This window comes from Natator depressus, chromosome 5 (genome assembly GCF_965152275.1).
Source record: "Natator depressus isolate rNatDep1 chromosome 5, rNatDep2.hap1, whole genome shotgun sequence".
NCBI lineage: Eukaryota > Metazoa > Chordata > Testudines > Cheloniidae > Natator > Natator depressus.
In genome coordinates this window covers 52,715,570-52,732,848 of record NC_134238.1, presented here as the reverse complement: position 1 = coordinate 52,732,848, position 17,279 = coordinate 52,715,570, and the positions used below count along the sequence as shown (strand labels likewise).

Sequence of the window (17,279 nt, the reverse complement as noted above, 5' to 3'; positions counted from 1 at the left end):
TTATGCCCAAGTAGTGGTCTCATGGTTTTATGACCACGTTTTTCCTTCAGGTTGTCTTATCCAATAGGAATTGTCCTTTTTTTGCAGGACCATGTAGAAAATGTCATGCTTTTCAATTATGTGAAAAGATGCCATACACTACCTTTGGGACAATAGTCATTTGGCAATAATGTGCTGATATGTGGCTGACAGTTATAATTGTTTTCATACTATCTTGGAAGTTATTCCCCTATTAGGAAAAAAAGCCATAGTAATAATTGCTTTAAATTTTCTTGCAGTTATTTCCTCTGCAATTATTTCTGCCATATTCCTGTGGTTTGGTTTGGTTTTGCTTTTTAACAGTGGCATATGCTATTAATTTTAAACTTTTTTTAAAAAGGTAGATTTTTTAATCACACCTCAAATGTTTCCAAATGTATCATTATAATTTCTATCGCTACAAATTATTCCCCATTTCCCCTGTCAGTTTCCAGCACAGGCTATTTGTAACAACTTATCTCTAGCTGTGAGGATTCCCTGCAATTCCTGAGTGCTTTTCCTTTGAATTGACTACCAGTGTGGTGTGCTGCACAGTTAGCTAATGCAAGTAGCTTTCAAATGCAGAACCTGTCTACAACGCAGCATAATGTGCTACTACGGTGAGGTCCCATAATCTCCTCAAGCACACACTATTTTAATGCCTTTTTCATTTTTAATGACTAATGTACTATAGGCTGCTATTTCTCTCACATTCTTCACAAGAATTCTCATTGCCTGATATGACACCTACTGGTATGAACAGAACTGATCAATTATTTAAGTGTTCTAATGCAGTTCTAAAGTTTCTTCTAAGTTCTGCCAAATGTCTAAATTTGTTAATCTTATGGACTGTTTTATTTGCATCCATCATCATAAACACTGACCAGCTTTGAACATCCCTTACAAGTGAGAGAGACTATAGTTACTTAAAGAATTTTACTCTCCTGAGCTGCTTTAAAATGAACTTTATCTTTTTTTAAAGTAATACACAAAAATATGTCTGAACACAAATAGGACTAATCCAAGGTTAGTAGAAATGACAACAGATTGTTAGCCAAATGGCTCTTGGCCCTTCACATCCTGACTCCCTTTGTGACCCTTTCTTTATAAATCAGCATACCAGGCCTGAACTTGTAAAGTGATGTCCTCTCTTGAGAGGTGCTGAGTGTATTCTGAGGGGTTCTGGGAGTCGTCAGCGTCCAGTGAAGTCACTGTATCTTGCAGGATTAGTTGCACTTTGTGAACCGCTGGGATGGCATTGTTATCTGGGTACTATGGATGGCATTTCCAAAAGTAAATATGGGACTTTAGAGCACAAGTCACACTGAGTTCCTGTGAGAGTTGGGTGCCTAACTCTCTTTGGTGTTTTTGAAAATCCATGCCCTTTAGTTAAAATGGATTTGAAGCATCAGTAGAGTAAGATTAGTCATAGTTTAGCACATTGTGGTATGTTAAAATTATCTTATACAGGAAAGATTCACAAGTCTTAAAATGGTTAGTGATTGTAATACATAAAAAGAGGGCTTAACTTCATTTGTCATTGAATTACTGAGGAAAGTATATGTTTCTGTTTTTGCCCTGACTTACACCTAAAAATTAACAATAATAAGAAAACTGCATTAGTTGAGAGTTTAGTTCAAGTGACTTATTTCTCGGTCTAAAGGCTTGTCTACATGACAAGTTAGTGCATGGCAAGCCAGGGTGAGAGTCTGCTTGCCATGCACTAACCAGCTTGCCATGCACTAACTCACCATGTGAACGCTCCTACTGCACGTTCCAGGACACCATGGCTTGTCGTACACCAACTCACCACCATGTAGAGAAGTCCTCCATGATTCCAGAATTGTGGTCTGTAGAGTGTTGCCACATAGATGTCATGCAATTGCTAGCAGGAGAGGAAGTCTTCATGAATGTTCCACATGATTGTGAATGGGACGTGAAGTGATTCACAAGACCACCTCTCTAAGACCTTGTCCACACTTGCAGTGGTGTATAGGGTACATACAGCTATGTGACGAGGTGAAAAGCAGGCTGTATCCACACTCTGATGACTAACTACACATAGCAGTGAAAGGCCATGGCAGAGCTTTTCCCCGTTGCTGAAGTCTTTCTTTGGCAACAGTGAAACATTCCAGCAGCAGGGAGGCAGCAGGACACCACACTGCTAAAAAGAGAGAGCTGATGTGACAGGCATGGCTTGGGCATGTAGAGAGCCATGTAGGCTATATATCCTACGGTTCTCGTGTGTCTGTACTCTACTCACCCAAGCAGTACCTCACTGTCTATACTGCTATTTATACCCCTGCTAACTGGGCATGCAGTGTCTGTACTTCACACGCCGCTGTAAGTATAGAAATAATTTAAGTTGAATCTACACAAAGAAAGTTTGAGAACCACCCCTTCTCTATAACACTGCAATTTCTGAAATGTTTTACCATAATTGAAAATACCATGCGTACCATTTGCTACTGTGATTAAAAAAGAAAAAAAAGTGTGACTTGAGCTGTTTGCTCAAATAAACCAGCCATTGTATAAGTTTTAAGACAAAAACATTCAGAGCAAGCCTACATATTTATACTCATTTGTCAAGAAAGCATATACTCAGGAGAAAAGGAGTACTTGTGGCACCTTAGAGACTAACCAATTTATTTGAGCATGAGCTTTCGTGAGCTACAGCTCACTTCATCGGATGCATACTGTGGAAACTGCAGAAGACATTATATACACAGAGACCATGAAACAATACCTCCTCCCATCCCACTCTTCTGCTGGTAATAGCTTATCTAAAGTGATCATCAAGTTGGGCCATTTCCAGCACAAATCCAGGTTTTCTCACCCTCCGCCCCCCCCCCCACACACACACAAACTCACTCTCCTGCTGGTAATAGCCCATCCAAAGTGACCACTCTCTTTACAATGTGTATGATAATCAAGGTGGGCCATTTCCAGCACAAATCCAGGTTTTCTCACCCCCCCACCCCCCTCCAAAAACCACATACACAAACTCACTCTCCTGCTGGTAATAGCTTATCCAAAGTGAACACTCTCCTTAACATGTGTATGAAAATCAAGGTGGGCCATTTCCAGCACAAATCCAGGTTTTCTCACCCCCCCCACCCCCCTCCAAAAACCACATACACAAACTCACTCTCCTGCTGGTAATAGCTTATCCAAAGTGAACACTCTCCTTAACATGTGTATGAAAATCAAGGTGGGCCATTTCCAGCACAAATCCAGGTTTTCTCACCCCCCCACCCCCCTCCAAAAACCACATACACAAACTCACTCTCCTGCTGGTAATAGCTTATCCAAAGTGAACACTCTCCTTAACATGTGTATGAAAATCAAGGTGGGCCATTTCCAGCACAAATCCAGGTTTTCTCACCCCCCCCTCCAAAAAACACACACACACAAACTCACTCTCCTGCTGGTAATAGCTTATCCAAAGTGACCACTCTCCCTACAATGTGCATGATAATCAAGGTGGGCCATTTCCAGCACAAATCCAGGTTTTCTCACCCCCCAACCCCCATACACACACAAACTCACTCTCCTGCTGGTAATAGCTCATCCAAAGTGACCACTCTCCCTACAATGTGCATGATAATCAAGGTGAGCCATTTCCAGCACAAATCCAGATTTTCTCACCCCCCCCCCCACACACACAAACTCACTCTCCTGCTGGCAACAGCTCATCCAAACTGACCACTCTCCTTACAATGTGTATGATAATCAAGGTGGGCCATTTCCAGCATAAATCCAAGTTTAACCAGAACGTCTCAGGAGATGACTCTTTTCTACAAAATATAATTTGAACATTCACATAAACCCTTCTCTTGTTGTACGGGTCATTTTTGTATATTCAATAGCTGATCCAATGAAACATCATTTTTTAAGCAGAGACAGAACAAAATAAGAGCTGTGTTTAGTGGTTCTGCCTAAGGGACTACAGATGTTAAGAAAAACATCAAAACATTATGTTAAAATAATGTTACGGGTCTACGCTTAAATTGGAAAAAAAAAAACGGAAATGTAAAAAAAAGAAACATACTCTGCTTACCATTTGCAAGAGCCTGGTATTGATTCAGAAAAGTACCTAAGCACATGCCAAAATCAGTCCATGTTCAAGAAAGCAGCTAAATAAATGATTAACTTCAAGCATGTATTTAAATTCCATTCACTTCAATGGGACTTAAACACATGCTTAAAGTTAAGCATATGCTTAAGTGCTTTCCAGAATCAGGGCATCGGTGAATCATTTTGCCTAATACATGTGTTAAAATATCTAATAGTAATTTAAAAAGAGAGAGAGAGAGAGAAAGAAAGATAGAAAAGTCCTCTTTGGAAAGTGTTAGAATTGACAAAATAGTCTGTAGAAGCTTCTTCCTCTCCAACTGCTTACAAAAGTTCTTTCTGGAGCATTACTTTTTAATCAGAAATGAGTTTTTTTCTTTATAAACTTAAATCTTTAATATTTTTGATAAAATGAATGCATACTTAGTTGACTTTATTTAATATACTTCTGAGAATTTGTTTTTACTTATATGCAACAGCTTCTAGAAATTGTATCTTTTAGCAGTGTGGGTTTTTTTCTTCAAAGTACTACAAGTAATTAGGCACTATAGAGTATTTGCTAGCCATTTCATTTTTTTTAAATAGGGACCTTTTTAGATTTACGTTTGGAAAACAGCATTTATTTCAGGCATTAAAACAGAGATTCTGACACAGCTTTAGCTATTGTGTATAGCAGCATACCTGGTGGCTACTTTATTTTATTGGTTCCAATTTTTCACCATATCAAATGCTTGGAATGGAGCGTGGTGGCCCCCGGGAGCCAGCTACAACTGATGCAGGGCCACCCAACCCTAGTGTAAATAAGATCAGGAAGGTTCCAGCACTAGCTTTATGTTGCTGGTACTGCTGGCATAAGGCCTCTTATTTATTGGATAATATGAGAATTGGGCATAGCTGAGCTCAACTCTGCCATGCCCCCAGCCTGCCTCTAACAAGCCACCTGTGCTGAGGGCAGAGGAAGCAGTTAAGCCACCTTTGCCAGCTCTACACCTGTGCAGTTTCCTCCAGGACAGAAGGAATTTTCTGCTGGGAAACTTAATCCTGTGTTACAACTACTTTCTTCTTCGTAAATGGGTAATCAGTGCAAAATTGTCTAAACTGATTAGAGAATCTGGCCTTATTATACTTTGGCCCCAATCCCACAAATGCTTATACACATGATTACATGATTACTTACTCCTGAGTTCAGCTGTATAAATAGTATAAGTAAAGAGTTCTCAAACAGGGCCAATTCCACATAGCTTAAATAAGAACACTACTCAGTACTGTTTTAAATGTACACTAAGTTACTCAACTAACTAGCAATCTAGAGCATTTCATTACAAATATTCAGACTCATGTTTGTGTTAATATTTAGCTCTTTCCTCTGAATCACATTTCTATTGTTGAATTGCCTTGTAACATCTCAGGACTAAATCCACAAAGGTACTTAGCCACTGCTCCACAAGGTGCTGCAACATGAAACCCCTCGGTGCCCTACCACCTAACAGAATCTTCAGCCCTGAGGTATGTGCCCAGGCTTCCCAGACAATGCATGGAAAGAAAGAAGTGCTTAAGGGAGGGATTCTGAGAAGCCATTTAGCTGAGCAGGGAGCCACGTAATCTCCATAATTCCTCAGCCAGGAGTGAAATACAGGGGGAAGAGGAGGGGCTTAGGCTCCTCTTCTCAAAGGCATTTATTTCAGAGTAGCAGCCGTGTTAGTCTGTATCCGCAAAAGGAAAAGGAGTACCTGTAGCACCTTAGAGACTAACAAATGTATTTGAGCATAAGCTTTCGTGAGCTACAGCTCACTTCGTCGGATGCATCAAAGTCATTTAGGCACCTGATTCCCATCAATATGGGTCTTTAGGCAAGTGACTGATGGGCCAAAGGCAGGTGCCTCCATCCACTCCAGATTCTTAGCCATGAACCCTCTCTTGTAGACCACTGCCTAAACCAGATCAGCCTGTGTCCTAGGGGATGAAACCCAGACTTTTCTCAAGAAACACTAGAGAGAAAGAGATCCACCCCATTGTAGCCAAGGCTCTCACCTTAGATACAGAAGACCTCTGTTAAAGTCCCTGCCCTGCCTGATTTGGAACAGGGTCTTGAACCTAGATCTCCCACATCCCTGGTGAGTGCCCTAACCATAAGGCTATTGGGTGTTCTGGTACACCCTCACGCATGCCGGGCAGCCAGCTCCCGAAATTCCCAAGCTGGTTGCCCAGTTCTTTTTGTGTGGGTTATGCATGCTCAGAGCATGCCTACCAGCTCAGACCCCTCAGGTGAGATAGGCAGCAGAACCCCTACTTTAAGAATCCTGCTAAGGCTAGGATACTGAGCAGCTTGGATGATTTTGTGCATGCCCACCAGTGGAAACATAGGCATCTAGGAAATTTAAATGCCTATGGAGTCTGGTGCCAGCTGAATGGTGGTTTTGAGAACATCATTGGTGCCTAAATGGTGGACTTAGGCACCAAAAGAGGCTGTTAAGCCCTTAAGTATATTTGTGGATCTAGCCCTTAGTAACTAAAACAAAGCAGGAAAAGGAGATATACAAAGAGAGCAGTTTAGCCTAGGAGTGTTCTTTGAATCACAGGATGTTAAACTGCTTTTAGATCAGCAGCTTGTAGAAGCATGCATTAAATTGTAATCCATGGTTCTTCTTGTAACCAGTTAATGATCCTATCAGTAACAGCCTAATTGCCTCTGCCAAGCTCTAAATTCTGCTGTTTTGAAGAAGGCAATGATTGTGATCCAGCTAATCACATTCAAATCTGAAAAGTACACCGCAACAGAATGTTAATTCAGCTTCTTTTTCCTGGTAATCCATTTGATAACCTGGTGTTTGCAATTGACTAACTGAATATTCATTCCACTTCCACAGAGGAAGGTATGTTTTTCATTAAATTATTTTAATTCAGATATTTTGTCGATACTCTGCGTTAAATCCTGATTCCATTCTCATACTAGTTGGTTTCAATGGAAATACTCCTGCAAAGCAAGCAGGATGTAGCCAATTGGGGAAAAACAGCTAAAGAAACATGTGGTAGCACAGCTGTTACCTTGATGCTCTGTTAATATTAGCCTTTGTTTTTTATAATTTTGTTCTTGTTTCAGTATAATTATTCAACACAATGTAATAAAAAAATGTGTACTTAGCACCATGAAAGTGTGCTAGAAAAAAATGACAGAATATACGCCAAAGTATCCCTGAGCTTTCCACATCATTTTTCAGAACAACATTACAAAGCTATTGGATATGTTCTGTAAGCATAAAAAAATTGTTACTGGGACATTTTTATTAACTCTGGATCTGTGTAATAATGAAGGTTGATTATGATTTTACCTTTTAAATCCTTTGAATTTTAATGAGATTTTTTTCCTGCTCTGAATTTCAGTGAGAAGTACTCTGAATATGATGGCCACATAAAATATTTATGAAATCCATCTAGATTATCTTTAAGGTTATAAAACAAACAAACAACACCTGGTTTTTAAGAAGTTTTTTTTTATACACTAACAAAACAGACATTAATTTTCAATGTAAGAAACATTCCTTTCCAGACTACTTTAAGAGACCATTAAAGTCAAGATATTAAAAAAATTATGCCTAAAAGCAAAGCTCCTAAAACCTTAGTTCAGTGATACTCAGACTTTGGTAGTTCAGGAGCCAAATAAATGATCAGCATTACCCAAAAGAGTCACAGTAGTGTGAATTCATTGTTTCATTTACTATAGTATAATATATTCATATTCAAACAGTATGACAGGGGAAATATTTGGATAGATCAGATAATTCTCACAGCAAAATGACTGATCAAATATTCTAATTGGTTAATAATTAAATCACATAGTGTTTTAATAAAATATGCTGCAAAGAACTGCAGGAGGCACGTTAAAGAGCCACTCGTGGTTTGTGAGCCTCAGTCTGAGTATCACTGGCTTAGTTAAAAGTGCAGAGCAACCAGCAGCTGCCACTGAAGTTAATAGGAGTTGCCTGGCGCTCAGCCCTTTTGAAAATCAGGCCACTTATTTAGGCTCCGAACTGAAGTATTAAGAGCTTAATTTTAGTTACAATTTACTCTAAGTCCCCTTTATACTGCTCTTCCCTCTGTTTTTGAAAAACTTGACCTAAGATTGCAAAGTTAGAATTAAAGTTCTGCAACTTTAGGGCACAATCCTACAAACACTAAGCTAATGAGATTTTTTTTACTCATGCAAGTACACCTATTGGCTACCACCCATGCTAAAGAACAGTATAGTTCTGCCACTTCACTAAAACACATCTCTGGACCTAGCAGACCTTGCAAAATACTGACTGGAGTAAAATCTGCTATTTTTAGCAAGAAAATCAAGAAATTGGCAAAGAACGGTCTTCAGGCACACCAATCTACTGCCCACTTCCTTGATCTGTATCAGTCAATGTTCAGGCATAGTCATGGAAGAAGGACAGCACTGATAAATATCTCCTTCCTGTACACAGATGGGGGAATATGTCTATGCTCATCCTCCTGGGTCTGTCTAGAGCATTAGATACTGCTCATCATAGTGTGTTTTTGTCACTCACCTCAGAGATGTAACAAGGTTTGACAGGACAGGTCTGAAATGGGTCCAATCATTCCTTTCCAAATCCTCACAGAGAGGAATCATGGGGAGCTGTTCCTTTATCTCTGGGCCACTCACTTTTGAAAGTCCATAAGGCTCAGTCCTCCTCTCCATCCTTTCTAACATCTACACAAAGTCTCTGAGGGGAAGTGAGACATCATGGTCTGACATGCAAGTGATATGCAGCAAGTCCTCAGTTCTACATACGCTTTGCTTCCAATAGAAATAGCACCATTTTCCCAGCTATCCATCTGCCTGGCCAGGATAAACAACTAGATGACAGAAAGCTGGCTGACCCTGAACCTGGACAAGATGAAGGTGCTTTTGGTGGGAAGATGAAAAATCTCTGAAGAACTAACAAACTTAATTCACCTCCCAGTCAAAGTTCTGCCCTCCAGTTGTCTAATCAGACCAAAGAGTACATGCCTTTCTGGACTCCAGATACTGATGTCTGGAAAAATTATTACTTCAATCTATGACTAGACAGAAGACTGTTCCCATTCATGTCCTACATGGAACTGCTCACATGATCCAAGCCTTCATGATCTCATGGGTAGACTACTGCAACTCACTCTGAGTCTTTTCATGACTTCAATGGACGTTCATATGCAGTGTTGTTGTTGTAGCCCGGTTAATCCCATGATATTAGAGAGACAAGGTGGGTGAGGTAATATCTTTTATCTGAACAGTTTCTGTTGGTGAGAGAGGCAAGCTTTCAAGTTCACACAGAGCTCTTCTTCAGGTCTGAAAAGCTAAACACACGGTGAAACAGATTAAAATGTGTTACCTACTTGTGCCAAACAATCTGTTTTACCTTGTATTTAGCTTCCAAGACCTGAAGAAGAGCTCTGTGTGAGCTTGAAAGCTTGCCTCTCTCACCAACAGAAACTGGGCTGATAAAAGATATTACCTCACCCACCTTGTCTCTTCAATGAACTTTGAAATATACTCTAGATCTAACTCAAACATTTTAAAAGTTCTGATTAGTCCCAAATGTACCAGCTCCTCAGTAATATTGGCCACTGAAAATACATAACCCGGCTCACTACACTGGCTCCTCACAGAATACTAAGTCAGATTCAAGGCCTTGGCATTAATTTTCAAGATCCTCTGTGGAACTGACCCAAGATATGTCAAAAAATCACCACTCTCTTCACAACAAGGATCTCTCTTCACAACTGTATTCCTCAGGAACTATGAAGCTGTCAACCTCAGGAGAAGACTAGGCTTTCATGGCAAAAGGGCCAAGACTTTGGAACTCATTACCAGTACCAGAGGACATCTGAATGGTCACAGATCTTCCTGCCTTCAGAACACAGAGTCAAATTAACTTCTTCAACTATGACTACATCTTAAAATAGAGAAGGAGAAAAAAGATGAGAAGGCATGAAGAGGGAGAGAGAGAAGAGGAGGAGTGTAGCACAGGGGGAGAGAGGATATATATATATAAATAAATATTTTAAAATAATAATAAAGTACTGCCTTTACTGTTTTAGGGGAAGTGGGAGAGAAAATTGGCCTTTGGCCTATTGTGATCTGGTTGTCATCAGATGGGGACCATTCACTTTATAGTTATGTAGAATGAAGATAAATTGAACTATTACAACCATGTTAATTATCTAGCATAGAGAAAGAATCAGATATTACAGCATGCTACACATGTGCATTGAAGCTTATATAGAAATAATGTAGGATATTACTATATGATTGCGAGCCTCTTATCCAAATTCCTTATCCCAAATTCCTTATCTGCCTTGCAACTCTATGCTATGCTGCTGTGGCTCACAATCTAGACCAACAGCCAGCATACAAGCAAGAAGATCTCACCCTGGCTTCCACACGTCAGTTATTCTTTGCAATGGGACCTCAACTACCATTCCAGCCACAAGTTGTTTTCAAAAACATTTTTCTGCCATGTTCAGCACCTCTCACTGTAACTGCTCAAGTTCACTGCACCTTTAAAGAGACAGTGCACATCACCTGTTCGTTTAACTGGTGTTAACACACCCTCCACTTCAATACACATCACTTAATTGATTTATTAAAACTAGCACACAGATTTATGTGATACCCAAGTAGAAGGGACAGGAACAGAAAAGGTCACAAACAAACAAACAAAAGTAAAACTCTGCTGCTAAGACTAAAGTCCAATTTAACAAACTAGAGTCTTCTGTTCAAAGTAGTTTTCTCATAGGCTTTTTATTGTCTTAGGTCACACCTTGCTTAATTTACATTGGAAACACAATCAAGCCTGTGGAACCACGTTGTAGAACCAGCTGGGCTTAGGCACTGTCCAGGGGTGCAGAACAATTTGTAGAGTGGGGATGCTGAGAACCATTGAACTAACCTGTAAACACAGTATATTATGAAAACCACTTGAAGCCAGGGAGTGCAGCAACACCCCCAGCACCTGTAGTTTCAGCACCCATAGCACTGTCTGCCAAACACAACTGAGGAACATAGTTCCAGCGCATCTGTGTAGTTTTTTTCCATGTTAACCATACTTACATCACACAAGAATATTAATAATCAGTGAGTTACTTTTCCAAGATGCCTTTTAAATAAATCTCATGACAACAATGTGTAGGGTGCACAGAGCTGGTTAGGCCAGCTGAGACTCACTGCTATGTACCAGAGAGCCCCTTGCCCTCTGGTATTGGGGTGTCACAGACATCCAATTTGCAGGAGACTATTTGTAAGAAAAAATGCATTTGCTATTTAAAAAGTATGAGGATAAATATGGAAATGATTTAACCTGGAGCAAAAAATAAATTCATGGGGGTAAATATATTTTGGGCAATAGATGCAGTTAAAGTGCCAAAACAATTTTAGAAATCCCCAGGCCTTCAGCTCGTGCAAATAAATGTAGCTTCACTGAAGTCAATGGAACCAGACCAAATTATACCAGCTGATGATCTAGCCCCTAGTTTGAGAGCTGAGGGTGGAGTGGGGGAAGAACTAAAATTAAAGTTCCACACAAGAGGAACCCATAAGCAGCTATAGGAAATAAAGAATGTAGAGTGCATTTATACACTCACACGCATCACAAAACAAACAACATGCCCAAACAGCACATGTCATGTAACAATCCATGATTGTGTGGAAATCCTAACTTTGAGGTTTTAGAAGCATATGAATACTGAAAATCAGGACTCGAGAAATAATGCACTAGTAATGCTAAAAATCTCTTTATTAGGAATGGAAGCCCTATCCAAGATGTATGATTCTTGTAAAGCCAATCTAATATGTATATTCCAGATCTTGGAAAATACTGGTCTAAATAGGCAATTGTAAGTTAGAAGACGTTTTGGAAATCCGCTTAAACAATTGTTGAGTTGGTTTCTCTACAAAACTCAGGGCTTTCCTGAATTAGTTTGTGCTCTTGGGCATCATAGCTGATATGACATGATCAAGAATGTATCTTTATGTTTTTGTGTGACACAAAGTCAGTTGCTGAATTTAAAATATTACAACTATGTTTGACTGTCTTATTTATTTGTTTGTTTATAGATTGACCTCCTTGTTCCTACAAAAGTGACTGGCATAATTACTCAAGGAGCTAAAGATTTTGGTCATGTACAGTTTGTGGGCTCTTATAAACTTGCTTATAGTAATGATGGGGAGCACTGGTCCATCTACCAGGATGAAAAACAAAAAAAGGATAAGGTAAGATAATGAGGCAATTGATATTTGGATTGCATTTACAGAAAGTAGTAACCTCAGTGCTGGTAGCCTCCAGGTTAATATGTACTGTCTGTTTTATGTGGATCTATATGCCTAGAGTTCCACAGTTAAAAGTCAAGGTGAATAGAAAGGAATCATATACCACAATGACATTCACTGATACTATAATATCGTACATATCAATGCAATGTGCCAGATCCAAAGCTATTAGATGTGGGACATAAAACTTTACGGTTCTCCATTTATTGAAATTATTTCTCCTTTGAACTCTGCAGTAGAACACACATAAAAAGTAGCTTGTTTGTGTTTTTGAGAACAGCAACCCTGCTAAGATTTTGATAAGCATATGATAAAATGTGCTAGCTATTTTGAAAAAATAAATACTTTTTTTTTTAGTGTGCCTTTGTACCTAATGGTTCTGGGTTGATTTTTCTGGTAATTAATCATTTTAGGATATCAGATACCCACCCATATGCATTAATATTGCATCAGCGGTCTTAATATGCTTTAAAATAAATTAATTCCAGAACTCTTCCTTTTGCAAATGTTAATGGCAGATGTTAGAGAAAGGGGTGTTTTAAGGTGTTGAGTGCCATGTAATTTTATATCAACATAATCTAGAGAAAAAAGAATTGACAGGTCAAATTTTAATAATTGTTTCTCTCCATACTACTCCAGGGATATGATCCCCACTATATTAGTCCCGTGAGGTGATCCCTTCCTTAGGGGACAACACTATCAAAGACAAGGAAGATACTCATAAGTCACTCACATTCCTATTTTCTATGCAAGTCTGAGCTTTCAAAATAGTGTGGTTAAAAATTCTTAAAGAGAGTCTTAAACTCAAGTGGTCATCAAAAAAATCATTGTGTGTCTTCTTAATGATCCTTGAAGAGATAATTGTTGTCTTTGTGAGTTTGGTAAGAAAGTTACCTAAGCAATGCAGATAACTAATTAATTCCCCAATCAATATAAATAGTTGATGCTCAAATAGCGTCTTATATTAGTAACCAGTTTTAGCAAGGTCACTTGATTCTATATTGGTACATAAAACATATTACTACTCACACAGTAATGGTATTGTAAATTATTATTTTAGGTGATTGCATTTAGATGCAAAACATTTGCCAAAGAACATCACAAAAGAAGTTTTTCCATCTTAAGCATTTAGTGAACAAATAAACAGGTTTTCACCTTTAAATTGAAACATAAGGTTAGAAGTAATCAAAAAATTTCACCACTATACACATTTTCCTTAAAGTTAAACAAATGAAGACTTTAGACTTTATAAAAGAAATCAGTGTCACAAAGCATATTTCCAGAAATCTTTGTGAGTGGGAAACAGGAGGGAGGGGAGGGGAGAGGAGAGAGGGAAGGGGTAACCAAAGACTCCTGAGTCAGCATTTATTGCCTTGAAAAACCAGGTACCACACATCATTTTGCTTTCACATTGTAGAAAATAATATATTCACATCCCTTAACAAGGTGGTGGTGACCTACTTTTTGAGAAGACATTCCTATGGTAGTTTGCCTTTTAACCAAACTGTTCCCCAGATTACAATCTAGATTCATAGATTCTATCCATCATACTGCAGGAACCACTGTGGTCATCCTCTCTGTCCTCCTGTACAACATAAGCCGTAGAATGTCCCAAAAATAATTGCTGGACCATATCTTCTAGAAAAAAAATCTGATCTTGCTTTAAAAATTGTTAGTAATGGAGAATCCACCATGATCCTTGGTAAATTGTTTAAATAGTTAATTACCCTCGTTGTCAAAATTTTAACACTTATTTCCAGCCTGAATTTGTCTAGCTTCAACTTCCAGCCATTGGATGGTGTTATACCTTTCTTTGCTAGATTGAAGAGCCCATTCTCTTTAATTTTATAACATTCTAGTTTTTTAATCAGAATGTTGTGCAGTCAAACGCCTTTCAGAAGTCTAAGTAAATTACATCAACATTATTGTGTTTATTAACCAAACTTGTATTGTCATCAAAAAAACATATCAGGATAGTTTGACAGAATCTATTTTCCATAAATCCAGGCTTATTTGCACTTATTACATTATTTTGTCTGGGATTGATGTCAGCCTGACAGACAAGCCTATGATTACCTGGGTGATTCCATTTAGCCTTTTTAAAAATTGGCACAACATTAGCTTTCTTCCAGTCTTGTGGATCTTCCCTAGTGCTCCAAAATTCATTAAAATTCAACATTAATTGTCCAGCGAGTGCCTCAGCCTGCTCCTTTAAAACTCTTGGATTCAAGTTCACTGGACCTGCTGTTTAAAAATGTGTAACTTTAGAAGCTTCAGTTTAACATCCTACAGTAGATTCATCCACAATTCTCAGTTAAAACTCTTACCACATAGTCTATGCATGGGACAAATAGCAGTAACTAATATTTAGATATATCTTTTTAACATAATATAAAATTCAAACTATATAGAATATTAAAGCAAAATAGACATTATAAAGCTGCATTTGCGAGTCTGTGGAATTGGACATAGAAATGATATATACAGATTTGTGGCCAAGGAAGAGGCATTCTCCTTGATGCTTTTTGTGCCTATCATTTATTCGGAGAAAACAGATTTCCTAGGATTTTTTTCAGTTAGTTCAAACTTTTAATTTAATAAAGTAAGCAACCATAAATATAAGCATGTATGCTTTTGTTTTCCAAGCATTGTACGTATAAAAATAATTATAAATATGTTCTAAAATTCAGTAAAGGCAAAGACAAGTTTGGAATAATCAAAATGATATGTTGTTATAATTACCATAATTACCATTTTTGCATCAATTTGGATGTCTGTTCCCCCACAGGTGTTCAAAAGTAGGTTTAGAGATTGATTTATACATACATATTTAATTTCTCTTTTTTTTTTATTTTGAATGTTGTTCAGTGTACATTGACTTGACCCTGGAGGCTGCAAACAGCTGAATTAATAGCATGGTCAAATTTTTATTATGGAGTTGTTTACAGAACATACACTGCTTACGGGAATAATTTTTTAAAAATGCAGACAAATGGAAATTATTTATTAGAACATTCTCCTGGGTTATGGATAATTGGAACATAGTTACACTAATGGCCATTTATAGCATATATTTAGGTTCCAAATGGTTAGCAAAATGTCTTATTCTAGCAGTTAAAGTAACTGTTGCCTCAAGGTTTGAATGTTTTCAACAATTGTTGTGTTTCTTTTCAGGGTATTAAATGTTTCCACTTGTATTTATTATTCTTGGAACTTTTTTTTCAATAAAAGGAACCATAAGCGTACCTCACACATATCAATTGTATTTTCAGTTTTTGCATTTTATAAAACAGCTTATGATACAAAATATGGTATATCCATATGGACAGTTTTGCTAACATGGAATTAGTGGTAGCTTGCCTCTTGGGTAGACCCACTGATTTCAATTAATTGAAAGGTTCTATTCACTCAGCATGAGTAGGGTATCATAATCTGACCCATATTGTTCTAAGTCTCTCTCTCTTTCTCTCTCTCAAATATAATTTGACAGCATTGAGAACAAGATGGCAGATCTCAGTGGTTTTATCCTGTAGTGACTTTCTTTTGCAATAAATTCCAAGGCTCCAGATAGTAAAAGCAAAATCTGCCATTGTAGCAATAAAATTGAAAAGGTACTGACAGCTGTGATTATGGATATAATTGGTTGTCAGGTAAAAATAGGAAACAATAATTTCACCTTTCCTGGATGTACCATAAATGTATCCAAAATATCTGACCGTTACCAACATTAGTACTTCATACTCATATTAGTTTATAACCTTTGCATTAAAAAAAGGAAATGTCTTCCAGAGACCAAACGACTAATATCAAAGTACTACATTCATTACAGTGAAAAAGAGAACATACATTCAAGCTTACCCTAACTTTGCTCCTTGGTGTAGTAGCACAGAAAGAGACACCATCAAAAAATACTGAGCAGCACTCGGCGGGCAGGGAGGAGGGGGGAGAGAACAGAAGAGAAAGAGTTTGGAACAAAAACAGAATCCTCCTGAGACTGGGACCAGCCTTTGCAGAAGAACCAATTTTGAGGATGTTCACAGGATTTGGCCCAAAATGTATAAATATTTTCAAGGATGCTTTACTGCACTAAGCAAAACTTACTGATGTTTCCCTTTTTTCTACCATGGCCTGATAGCTTTATGATAGTCTTGATGTGAACTTATCCTGAGTGGGATAAGATTGCCATATTCTTTGAGAGTCCCCATAGATTTTTGCTTCCCATTACTGGTGATTTGTAACCTCCTGCTATCATTTTTCAGACGCTCAGTTATCTAACTTTTATTTACTATTTCAGGCAATCTACACAGTTCTAATGTCTTCCCCTGCCAACTGGCTTTCCAATGGTCCAATGTCTTAGGAAGAAAAACTAATGCCAGAAAATGGAGGAAAAGGGAACACAGTCTCCAAGGGAGACCTACTCTTGAGCCCCAAACAAAATTTGACACTTTATATGATGAATAAATTATAGATCTAAAACCCGTTAAAATATATATACATTCAATATATATGTAAAGTGCTGATCATCTCCTTTCACATTCAGCCACTTGCAGGATCAGTCTTTAAATTGCCATCGGATCTCATTGCAGATTACACTGATTCCTAGTGGTGTTCACTTCTGACTCTTCATGGATCAAGGTGGTTTTTTACAAGGAAAAACATCAGCTTTTCATATTTACAAATGCACTATCTGCAGAATATATCTTCAGTAAATCTATAATAAATAAATTAGATGTTTCAAAGAGAAGGAAATGTGGGTTTTTTAGCTTTAGTTTTCAGTGAAGCACACTTTTAAATGGAAAACTTGTGAAAGCAAGAATAGTAACCCCTGCTGCTTCTGTCTGGCTTCTGCCATTTTAACTGCCAGTCATCTCTGTTT

At 38.1% G+C, this 17,279-nt stretch overlaps 1 protein-coding gene across 1 annotated transcript in view; it reads left to right on the top strand.

Moving 5' to 3' along the window:
- EDIL3 (EGF like repeats and discoidin domains 3) overlaps nucleotides 1–17,279 on the top strand; it is a 390,724-nt gene that overhangs the window by 357,834 nt on the left and 15,611 nt on the right. Inside the window, exon 10 of the mRNA XM_074952821.1 lies at nucleotides 12,191–12,346. Coding sequence (XP_074808922.1) covers nucleotides 12,191–12,346 — 156 coding nt within the window. The remainder of the gene's footprint in view (nucleotides 1–12,190; nucleotides 12,347–17,279) is intronic.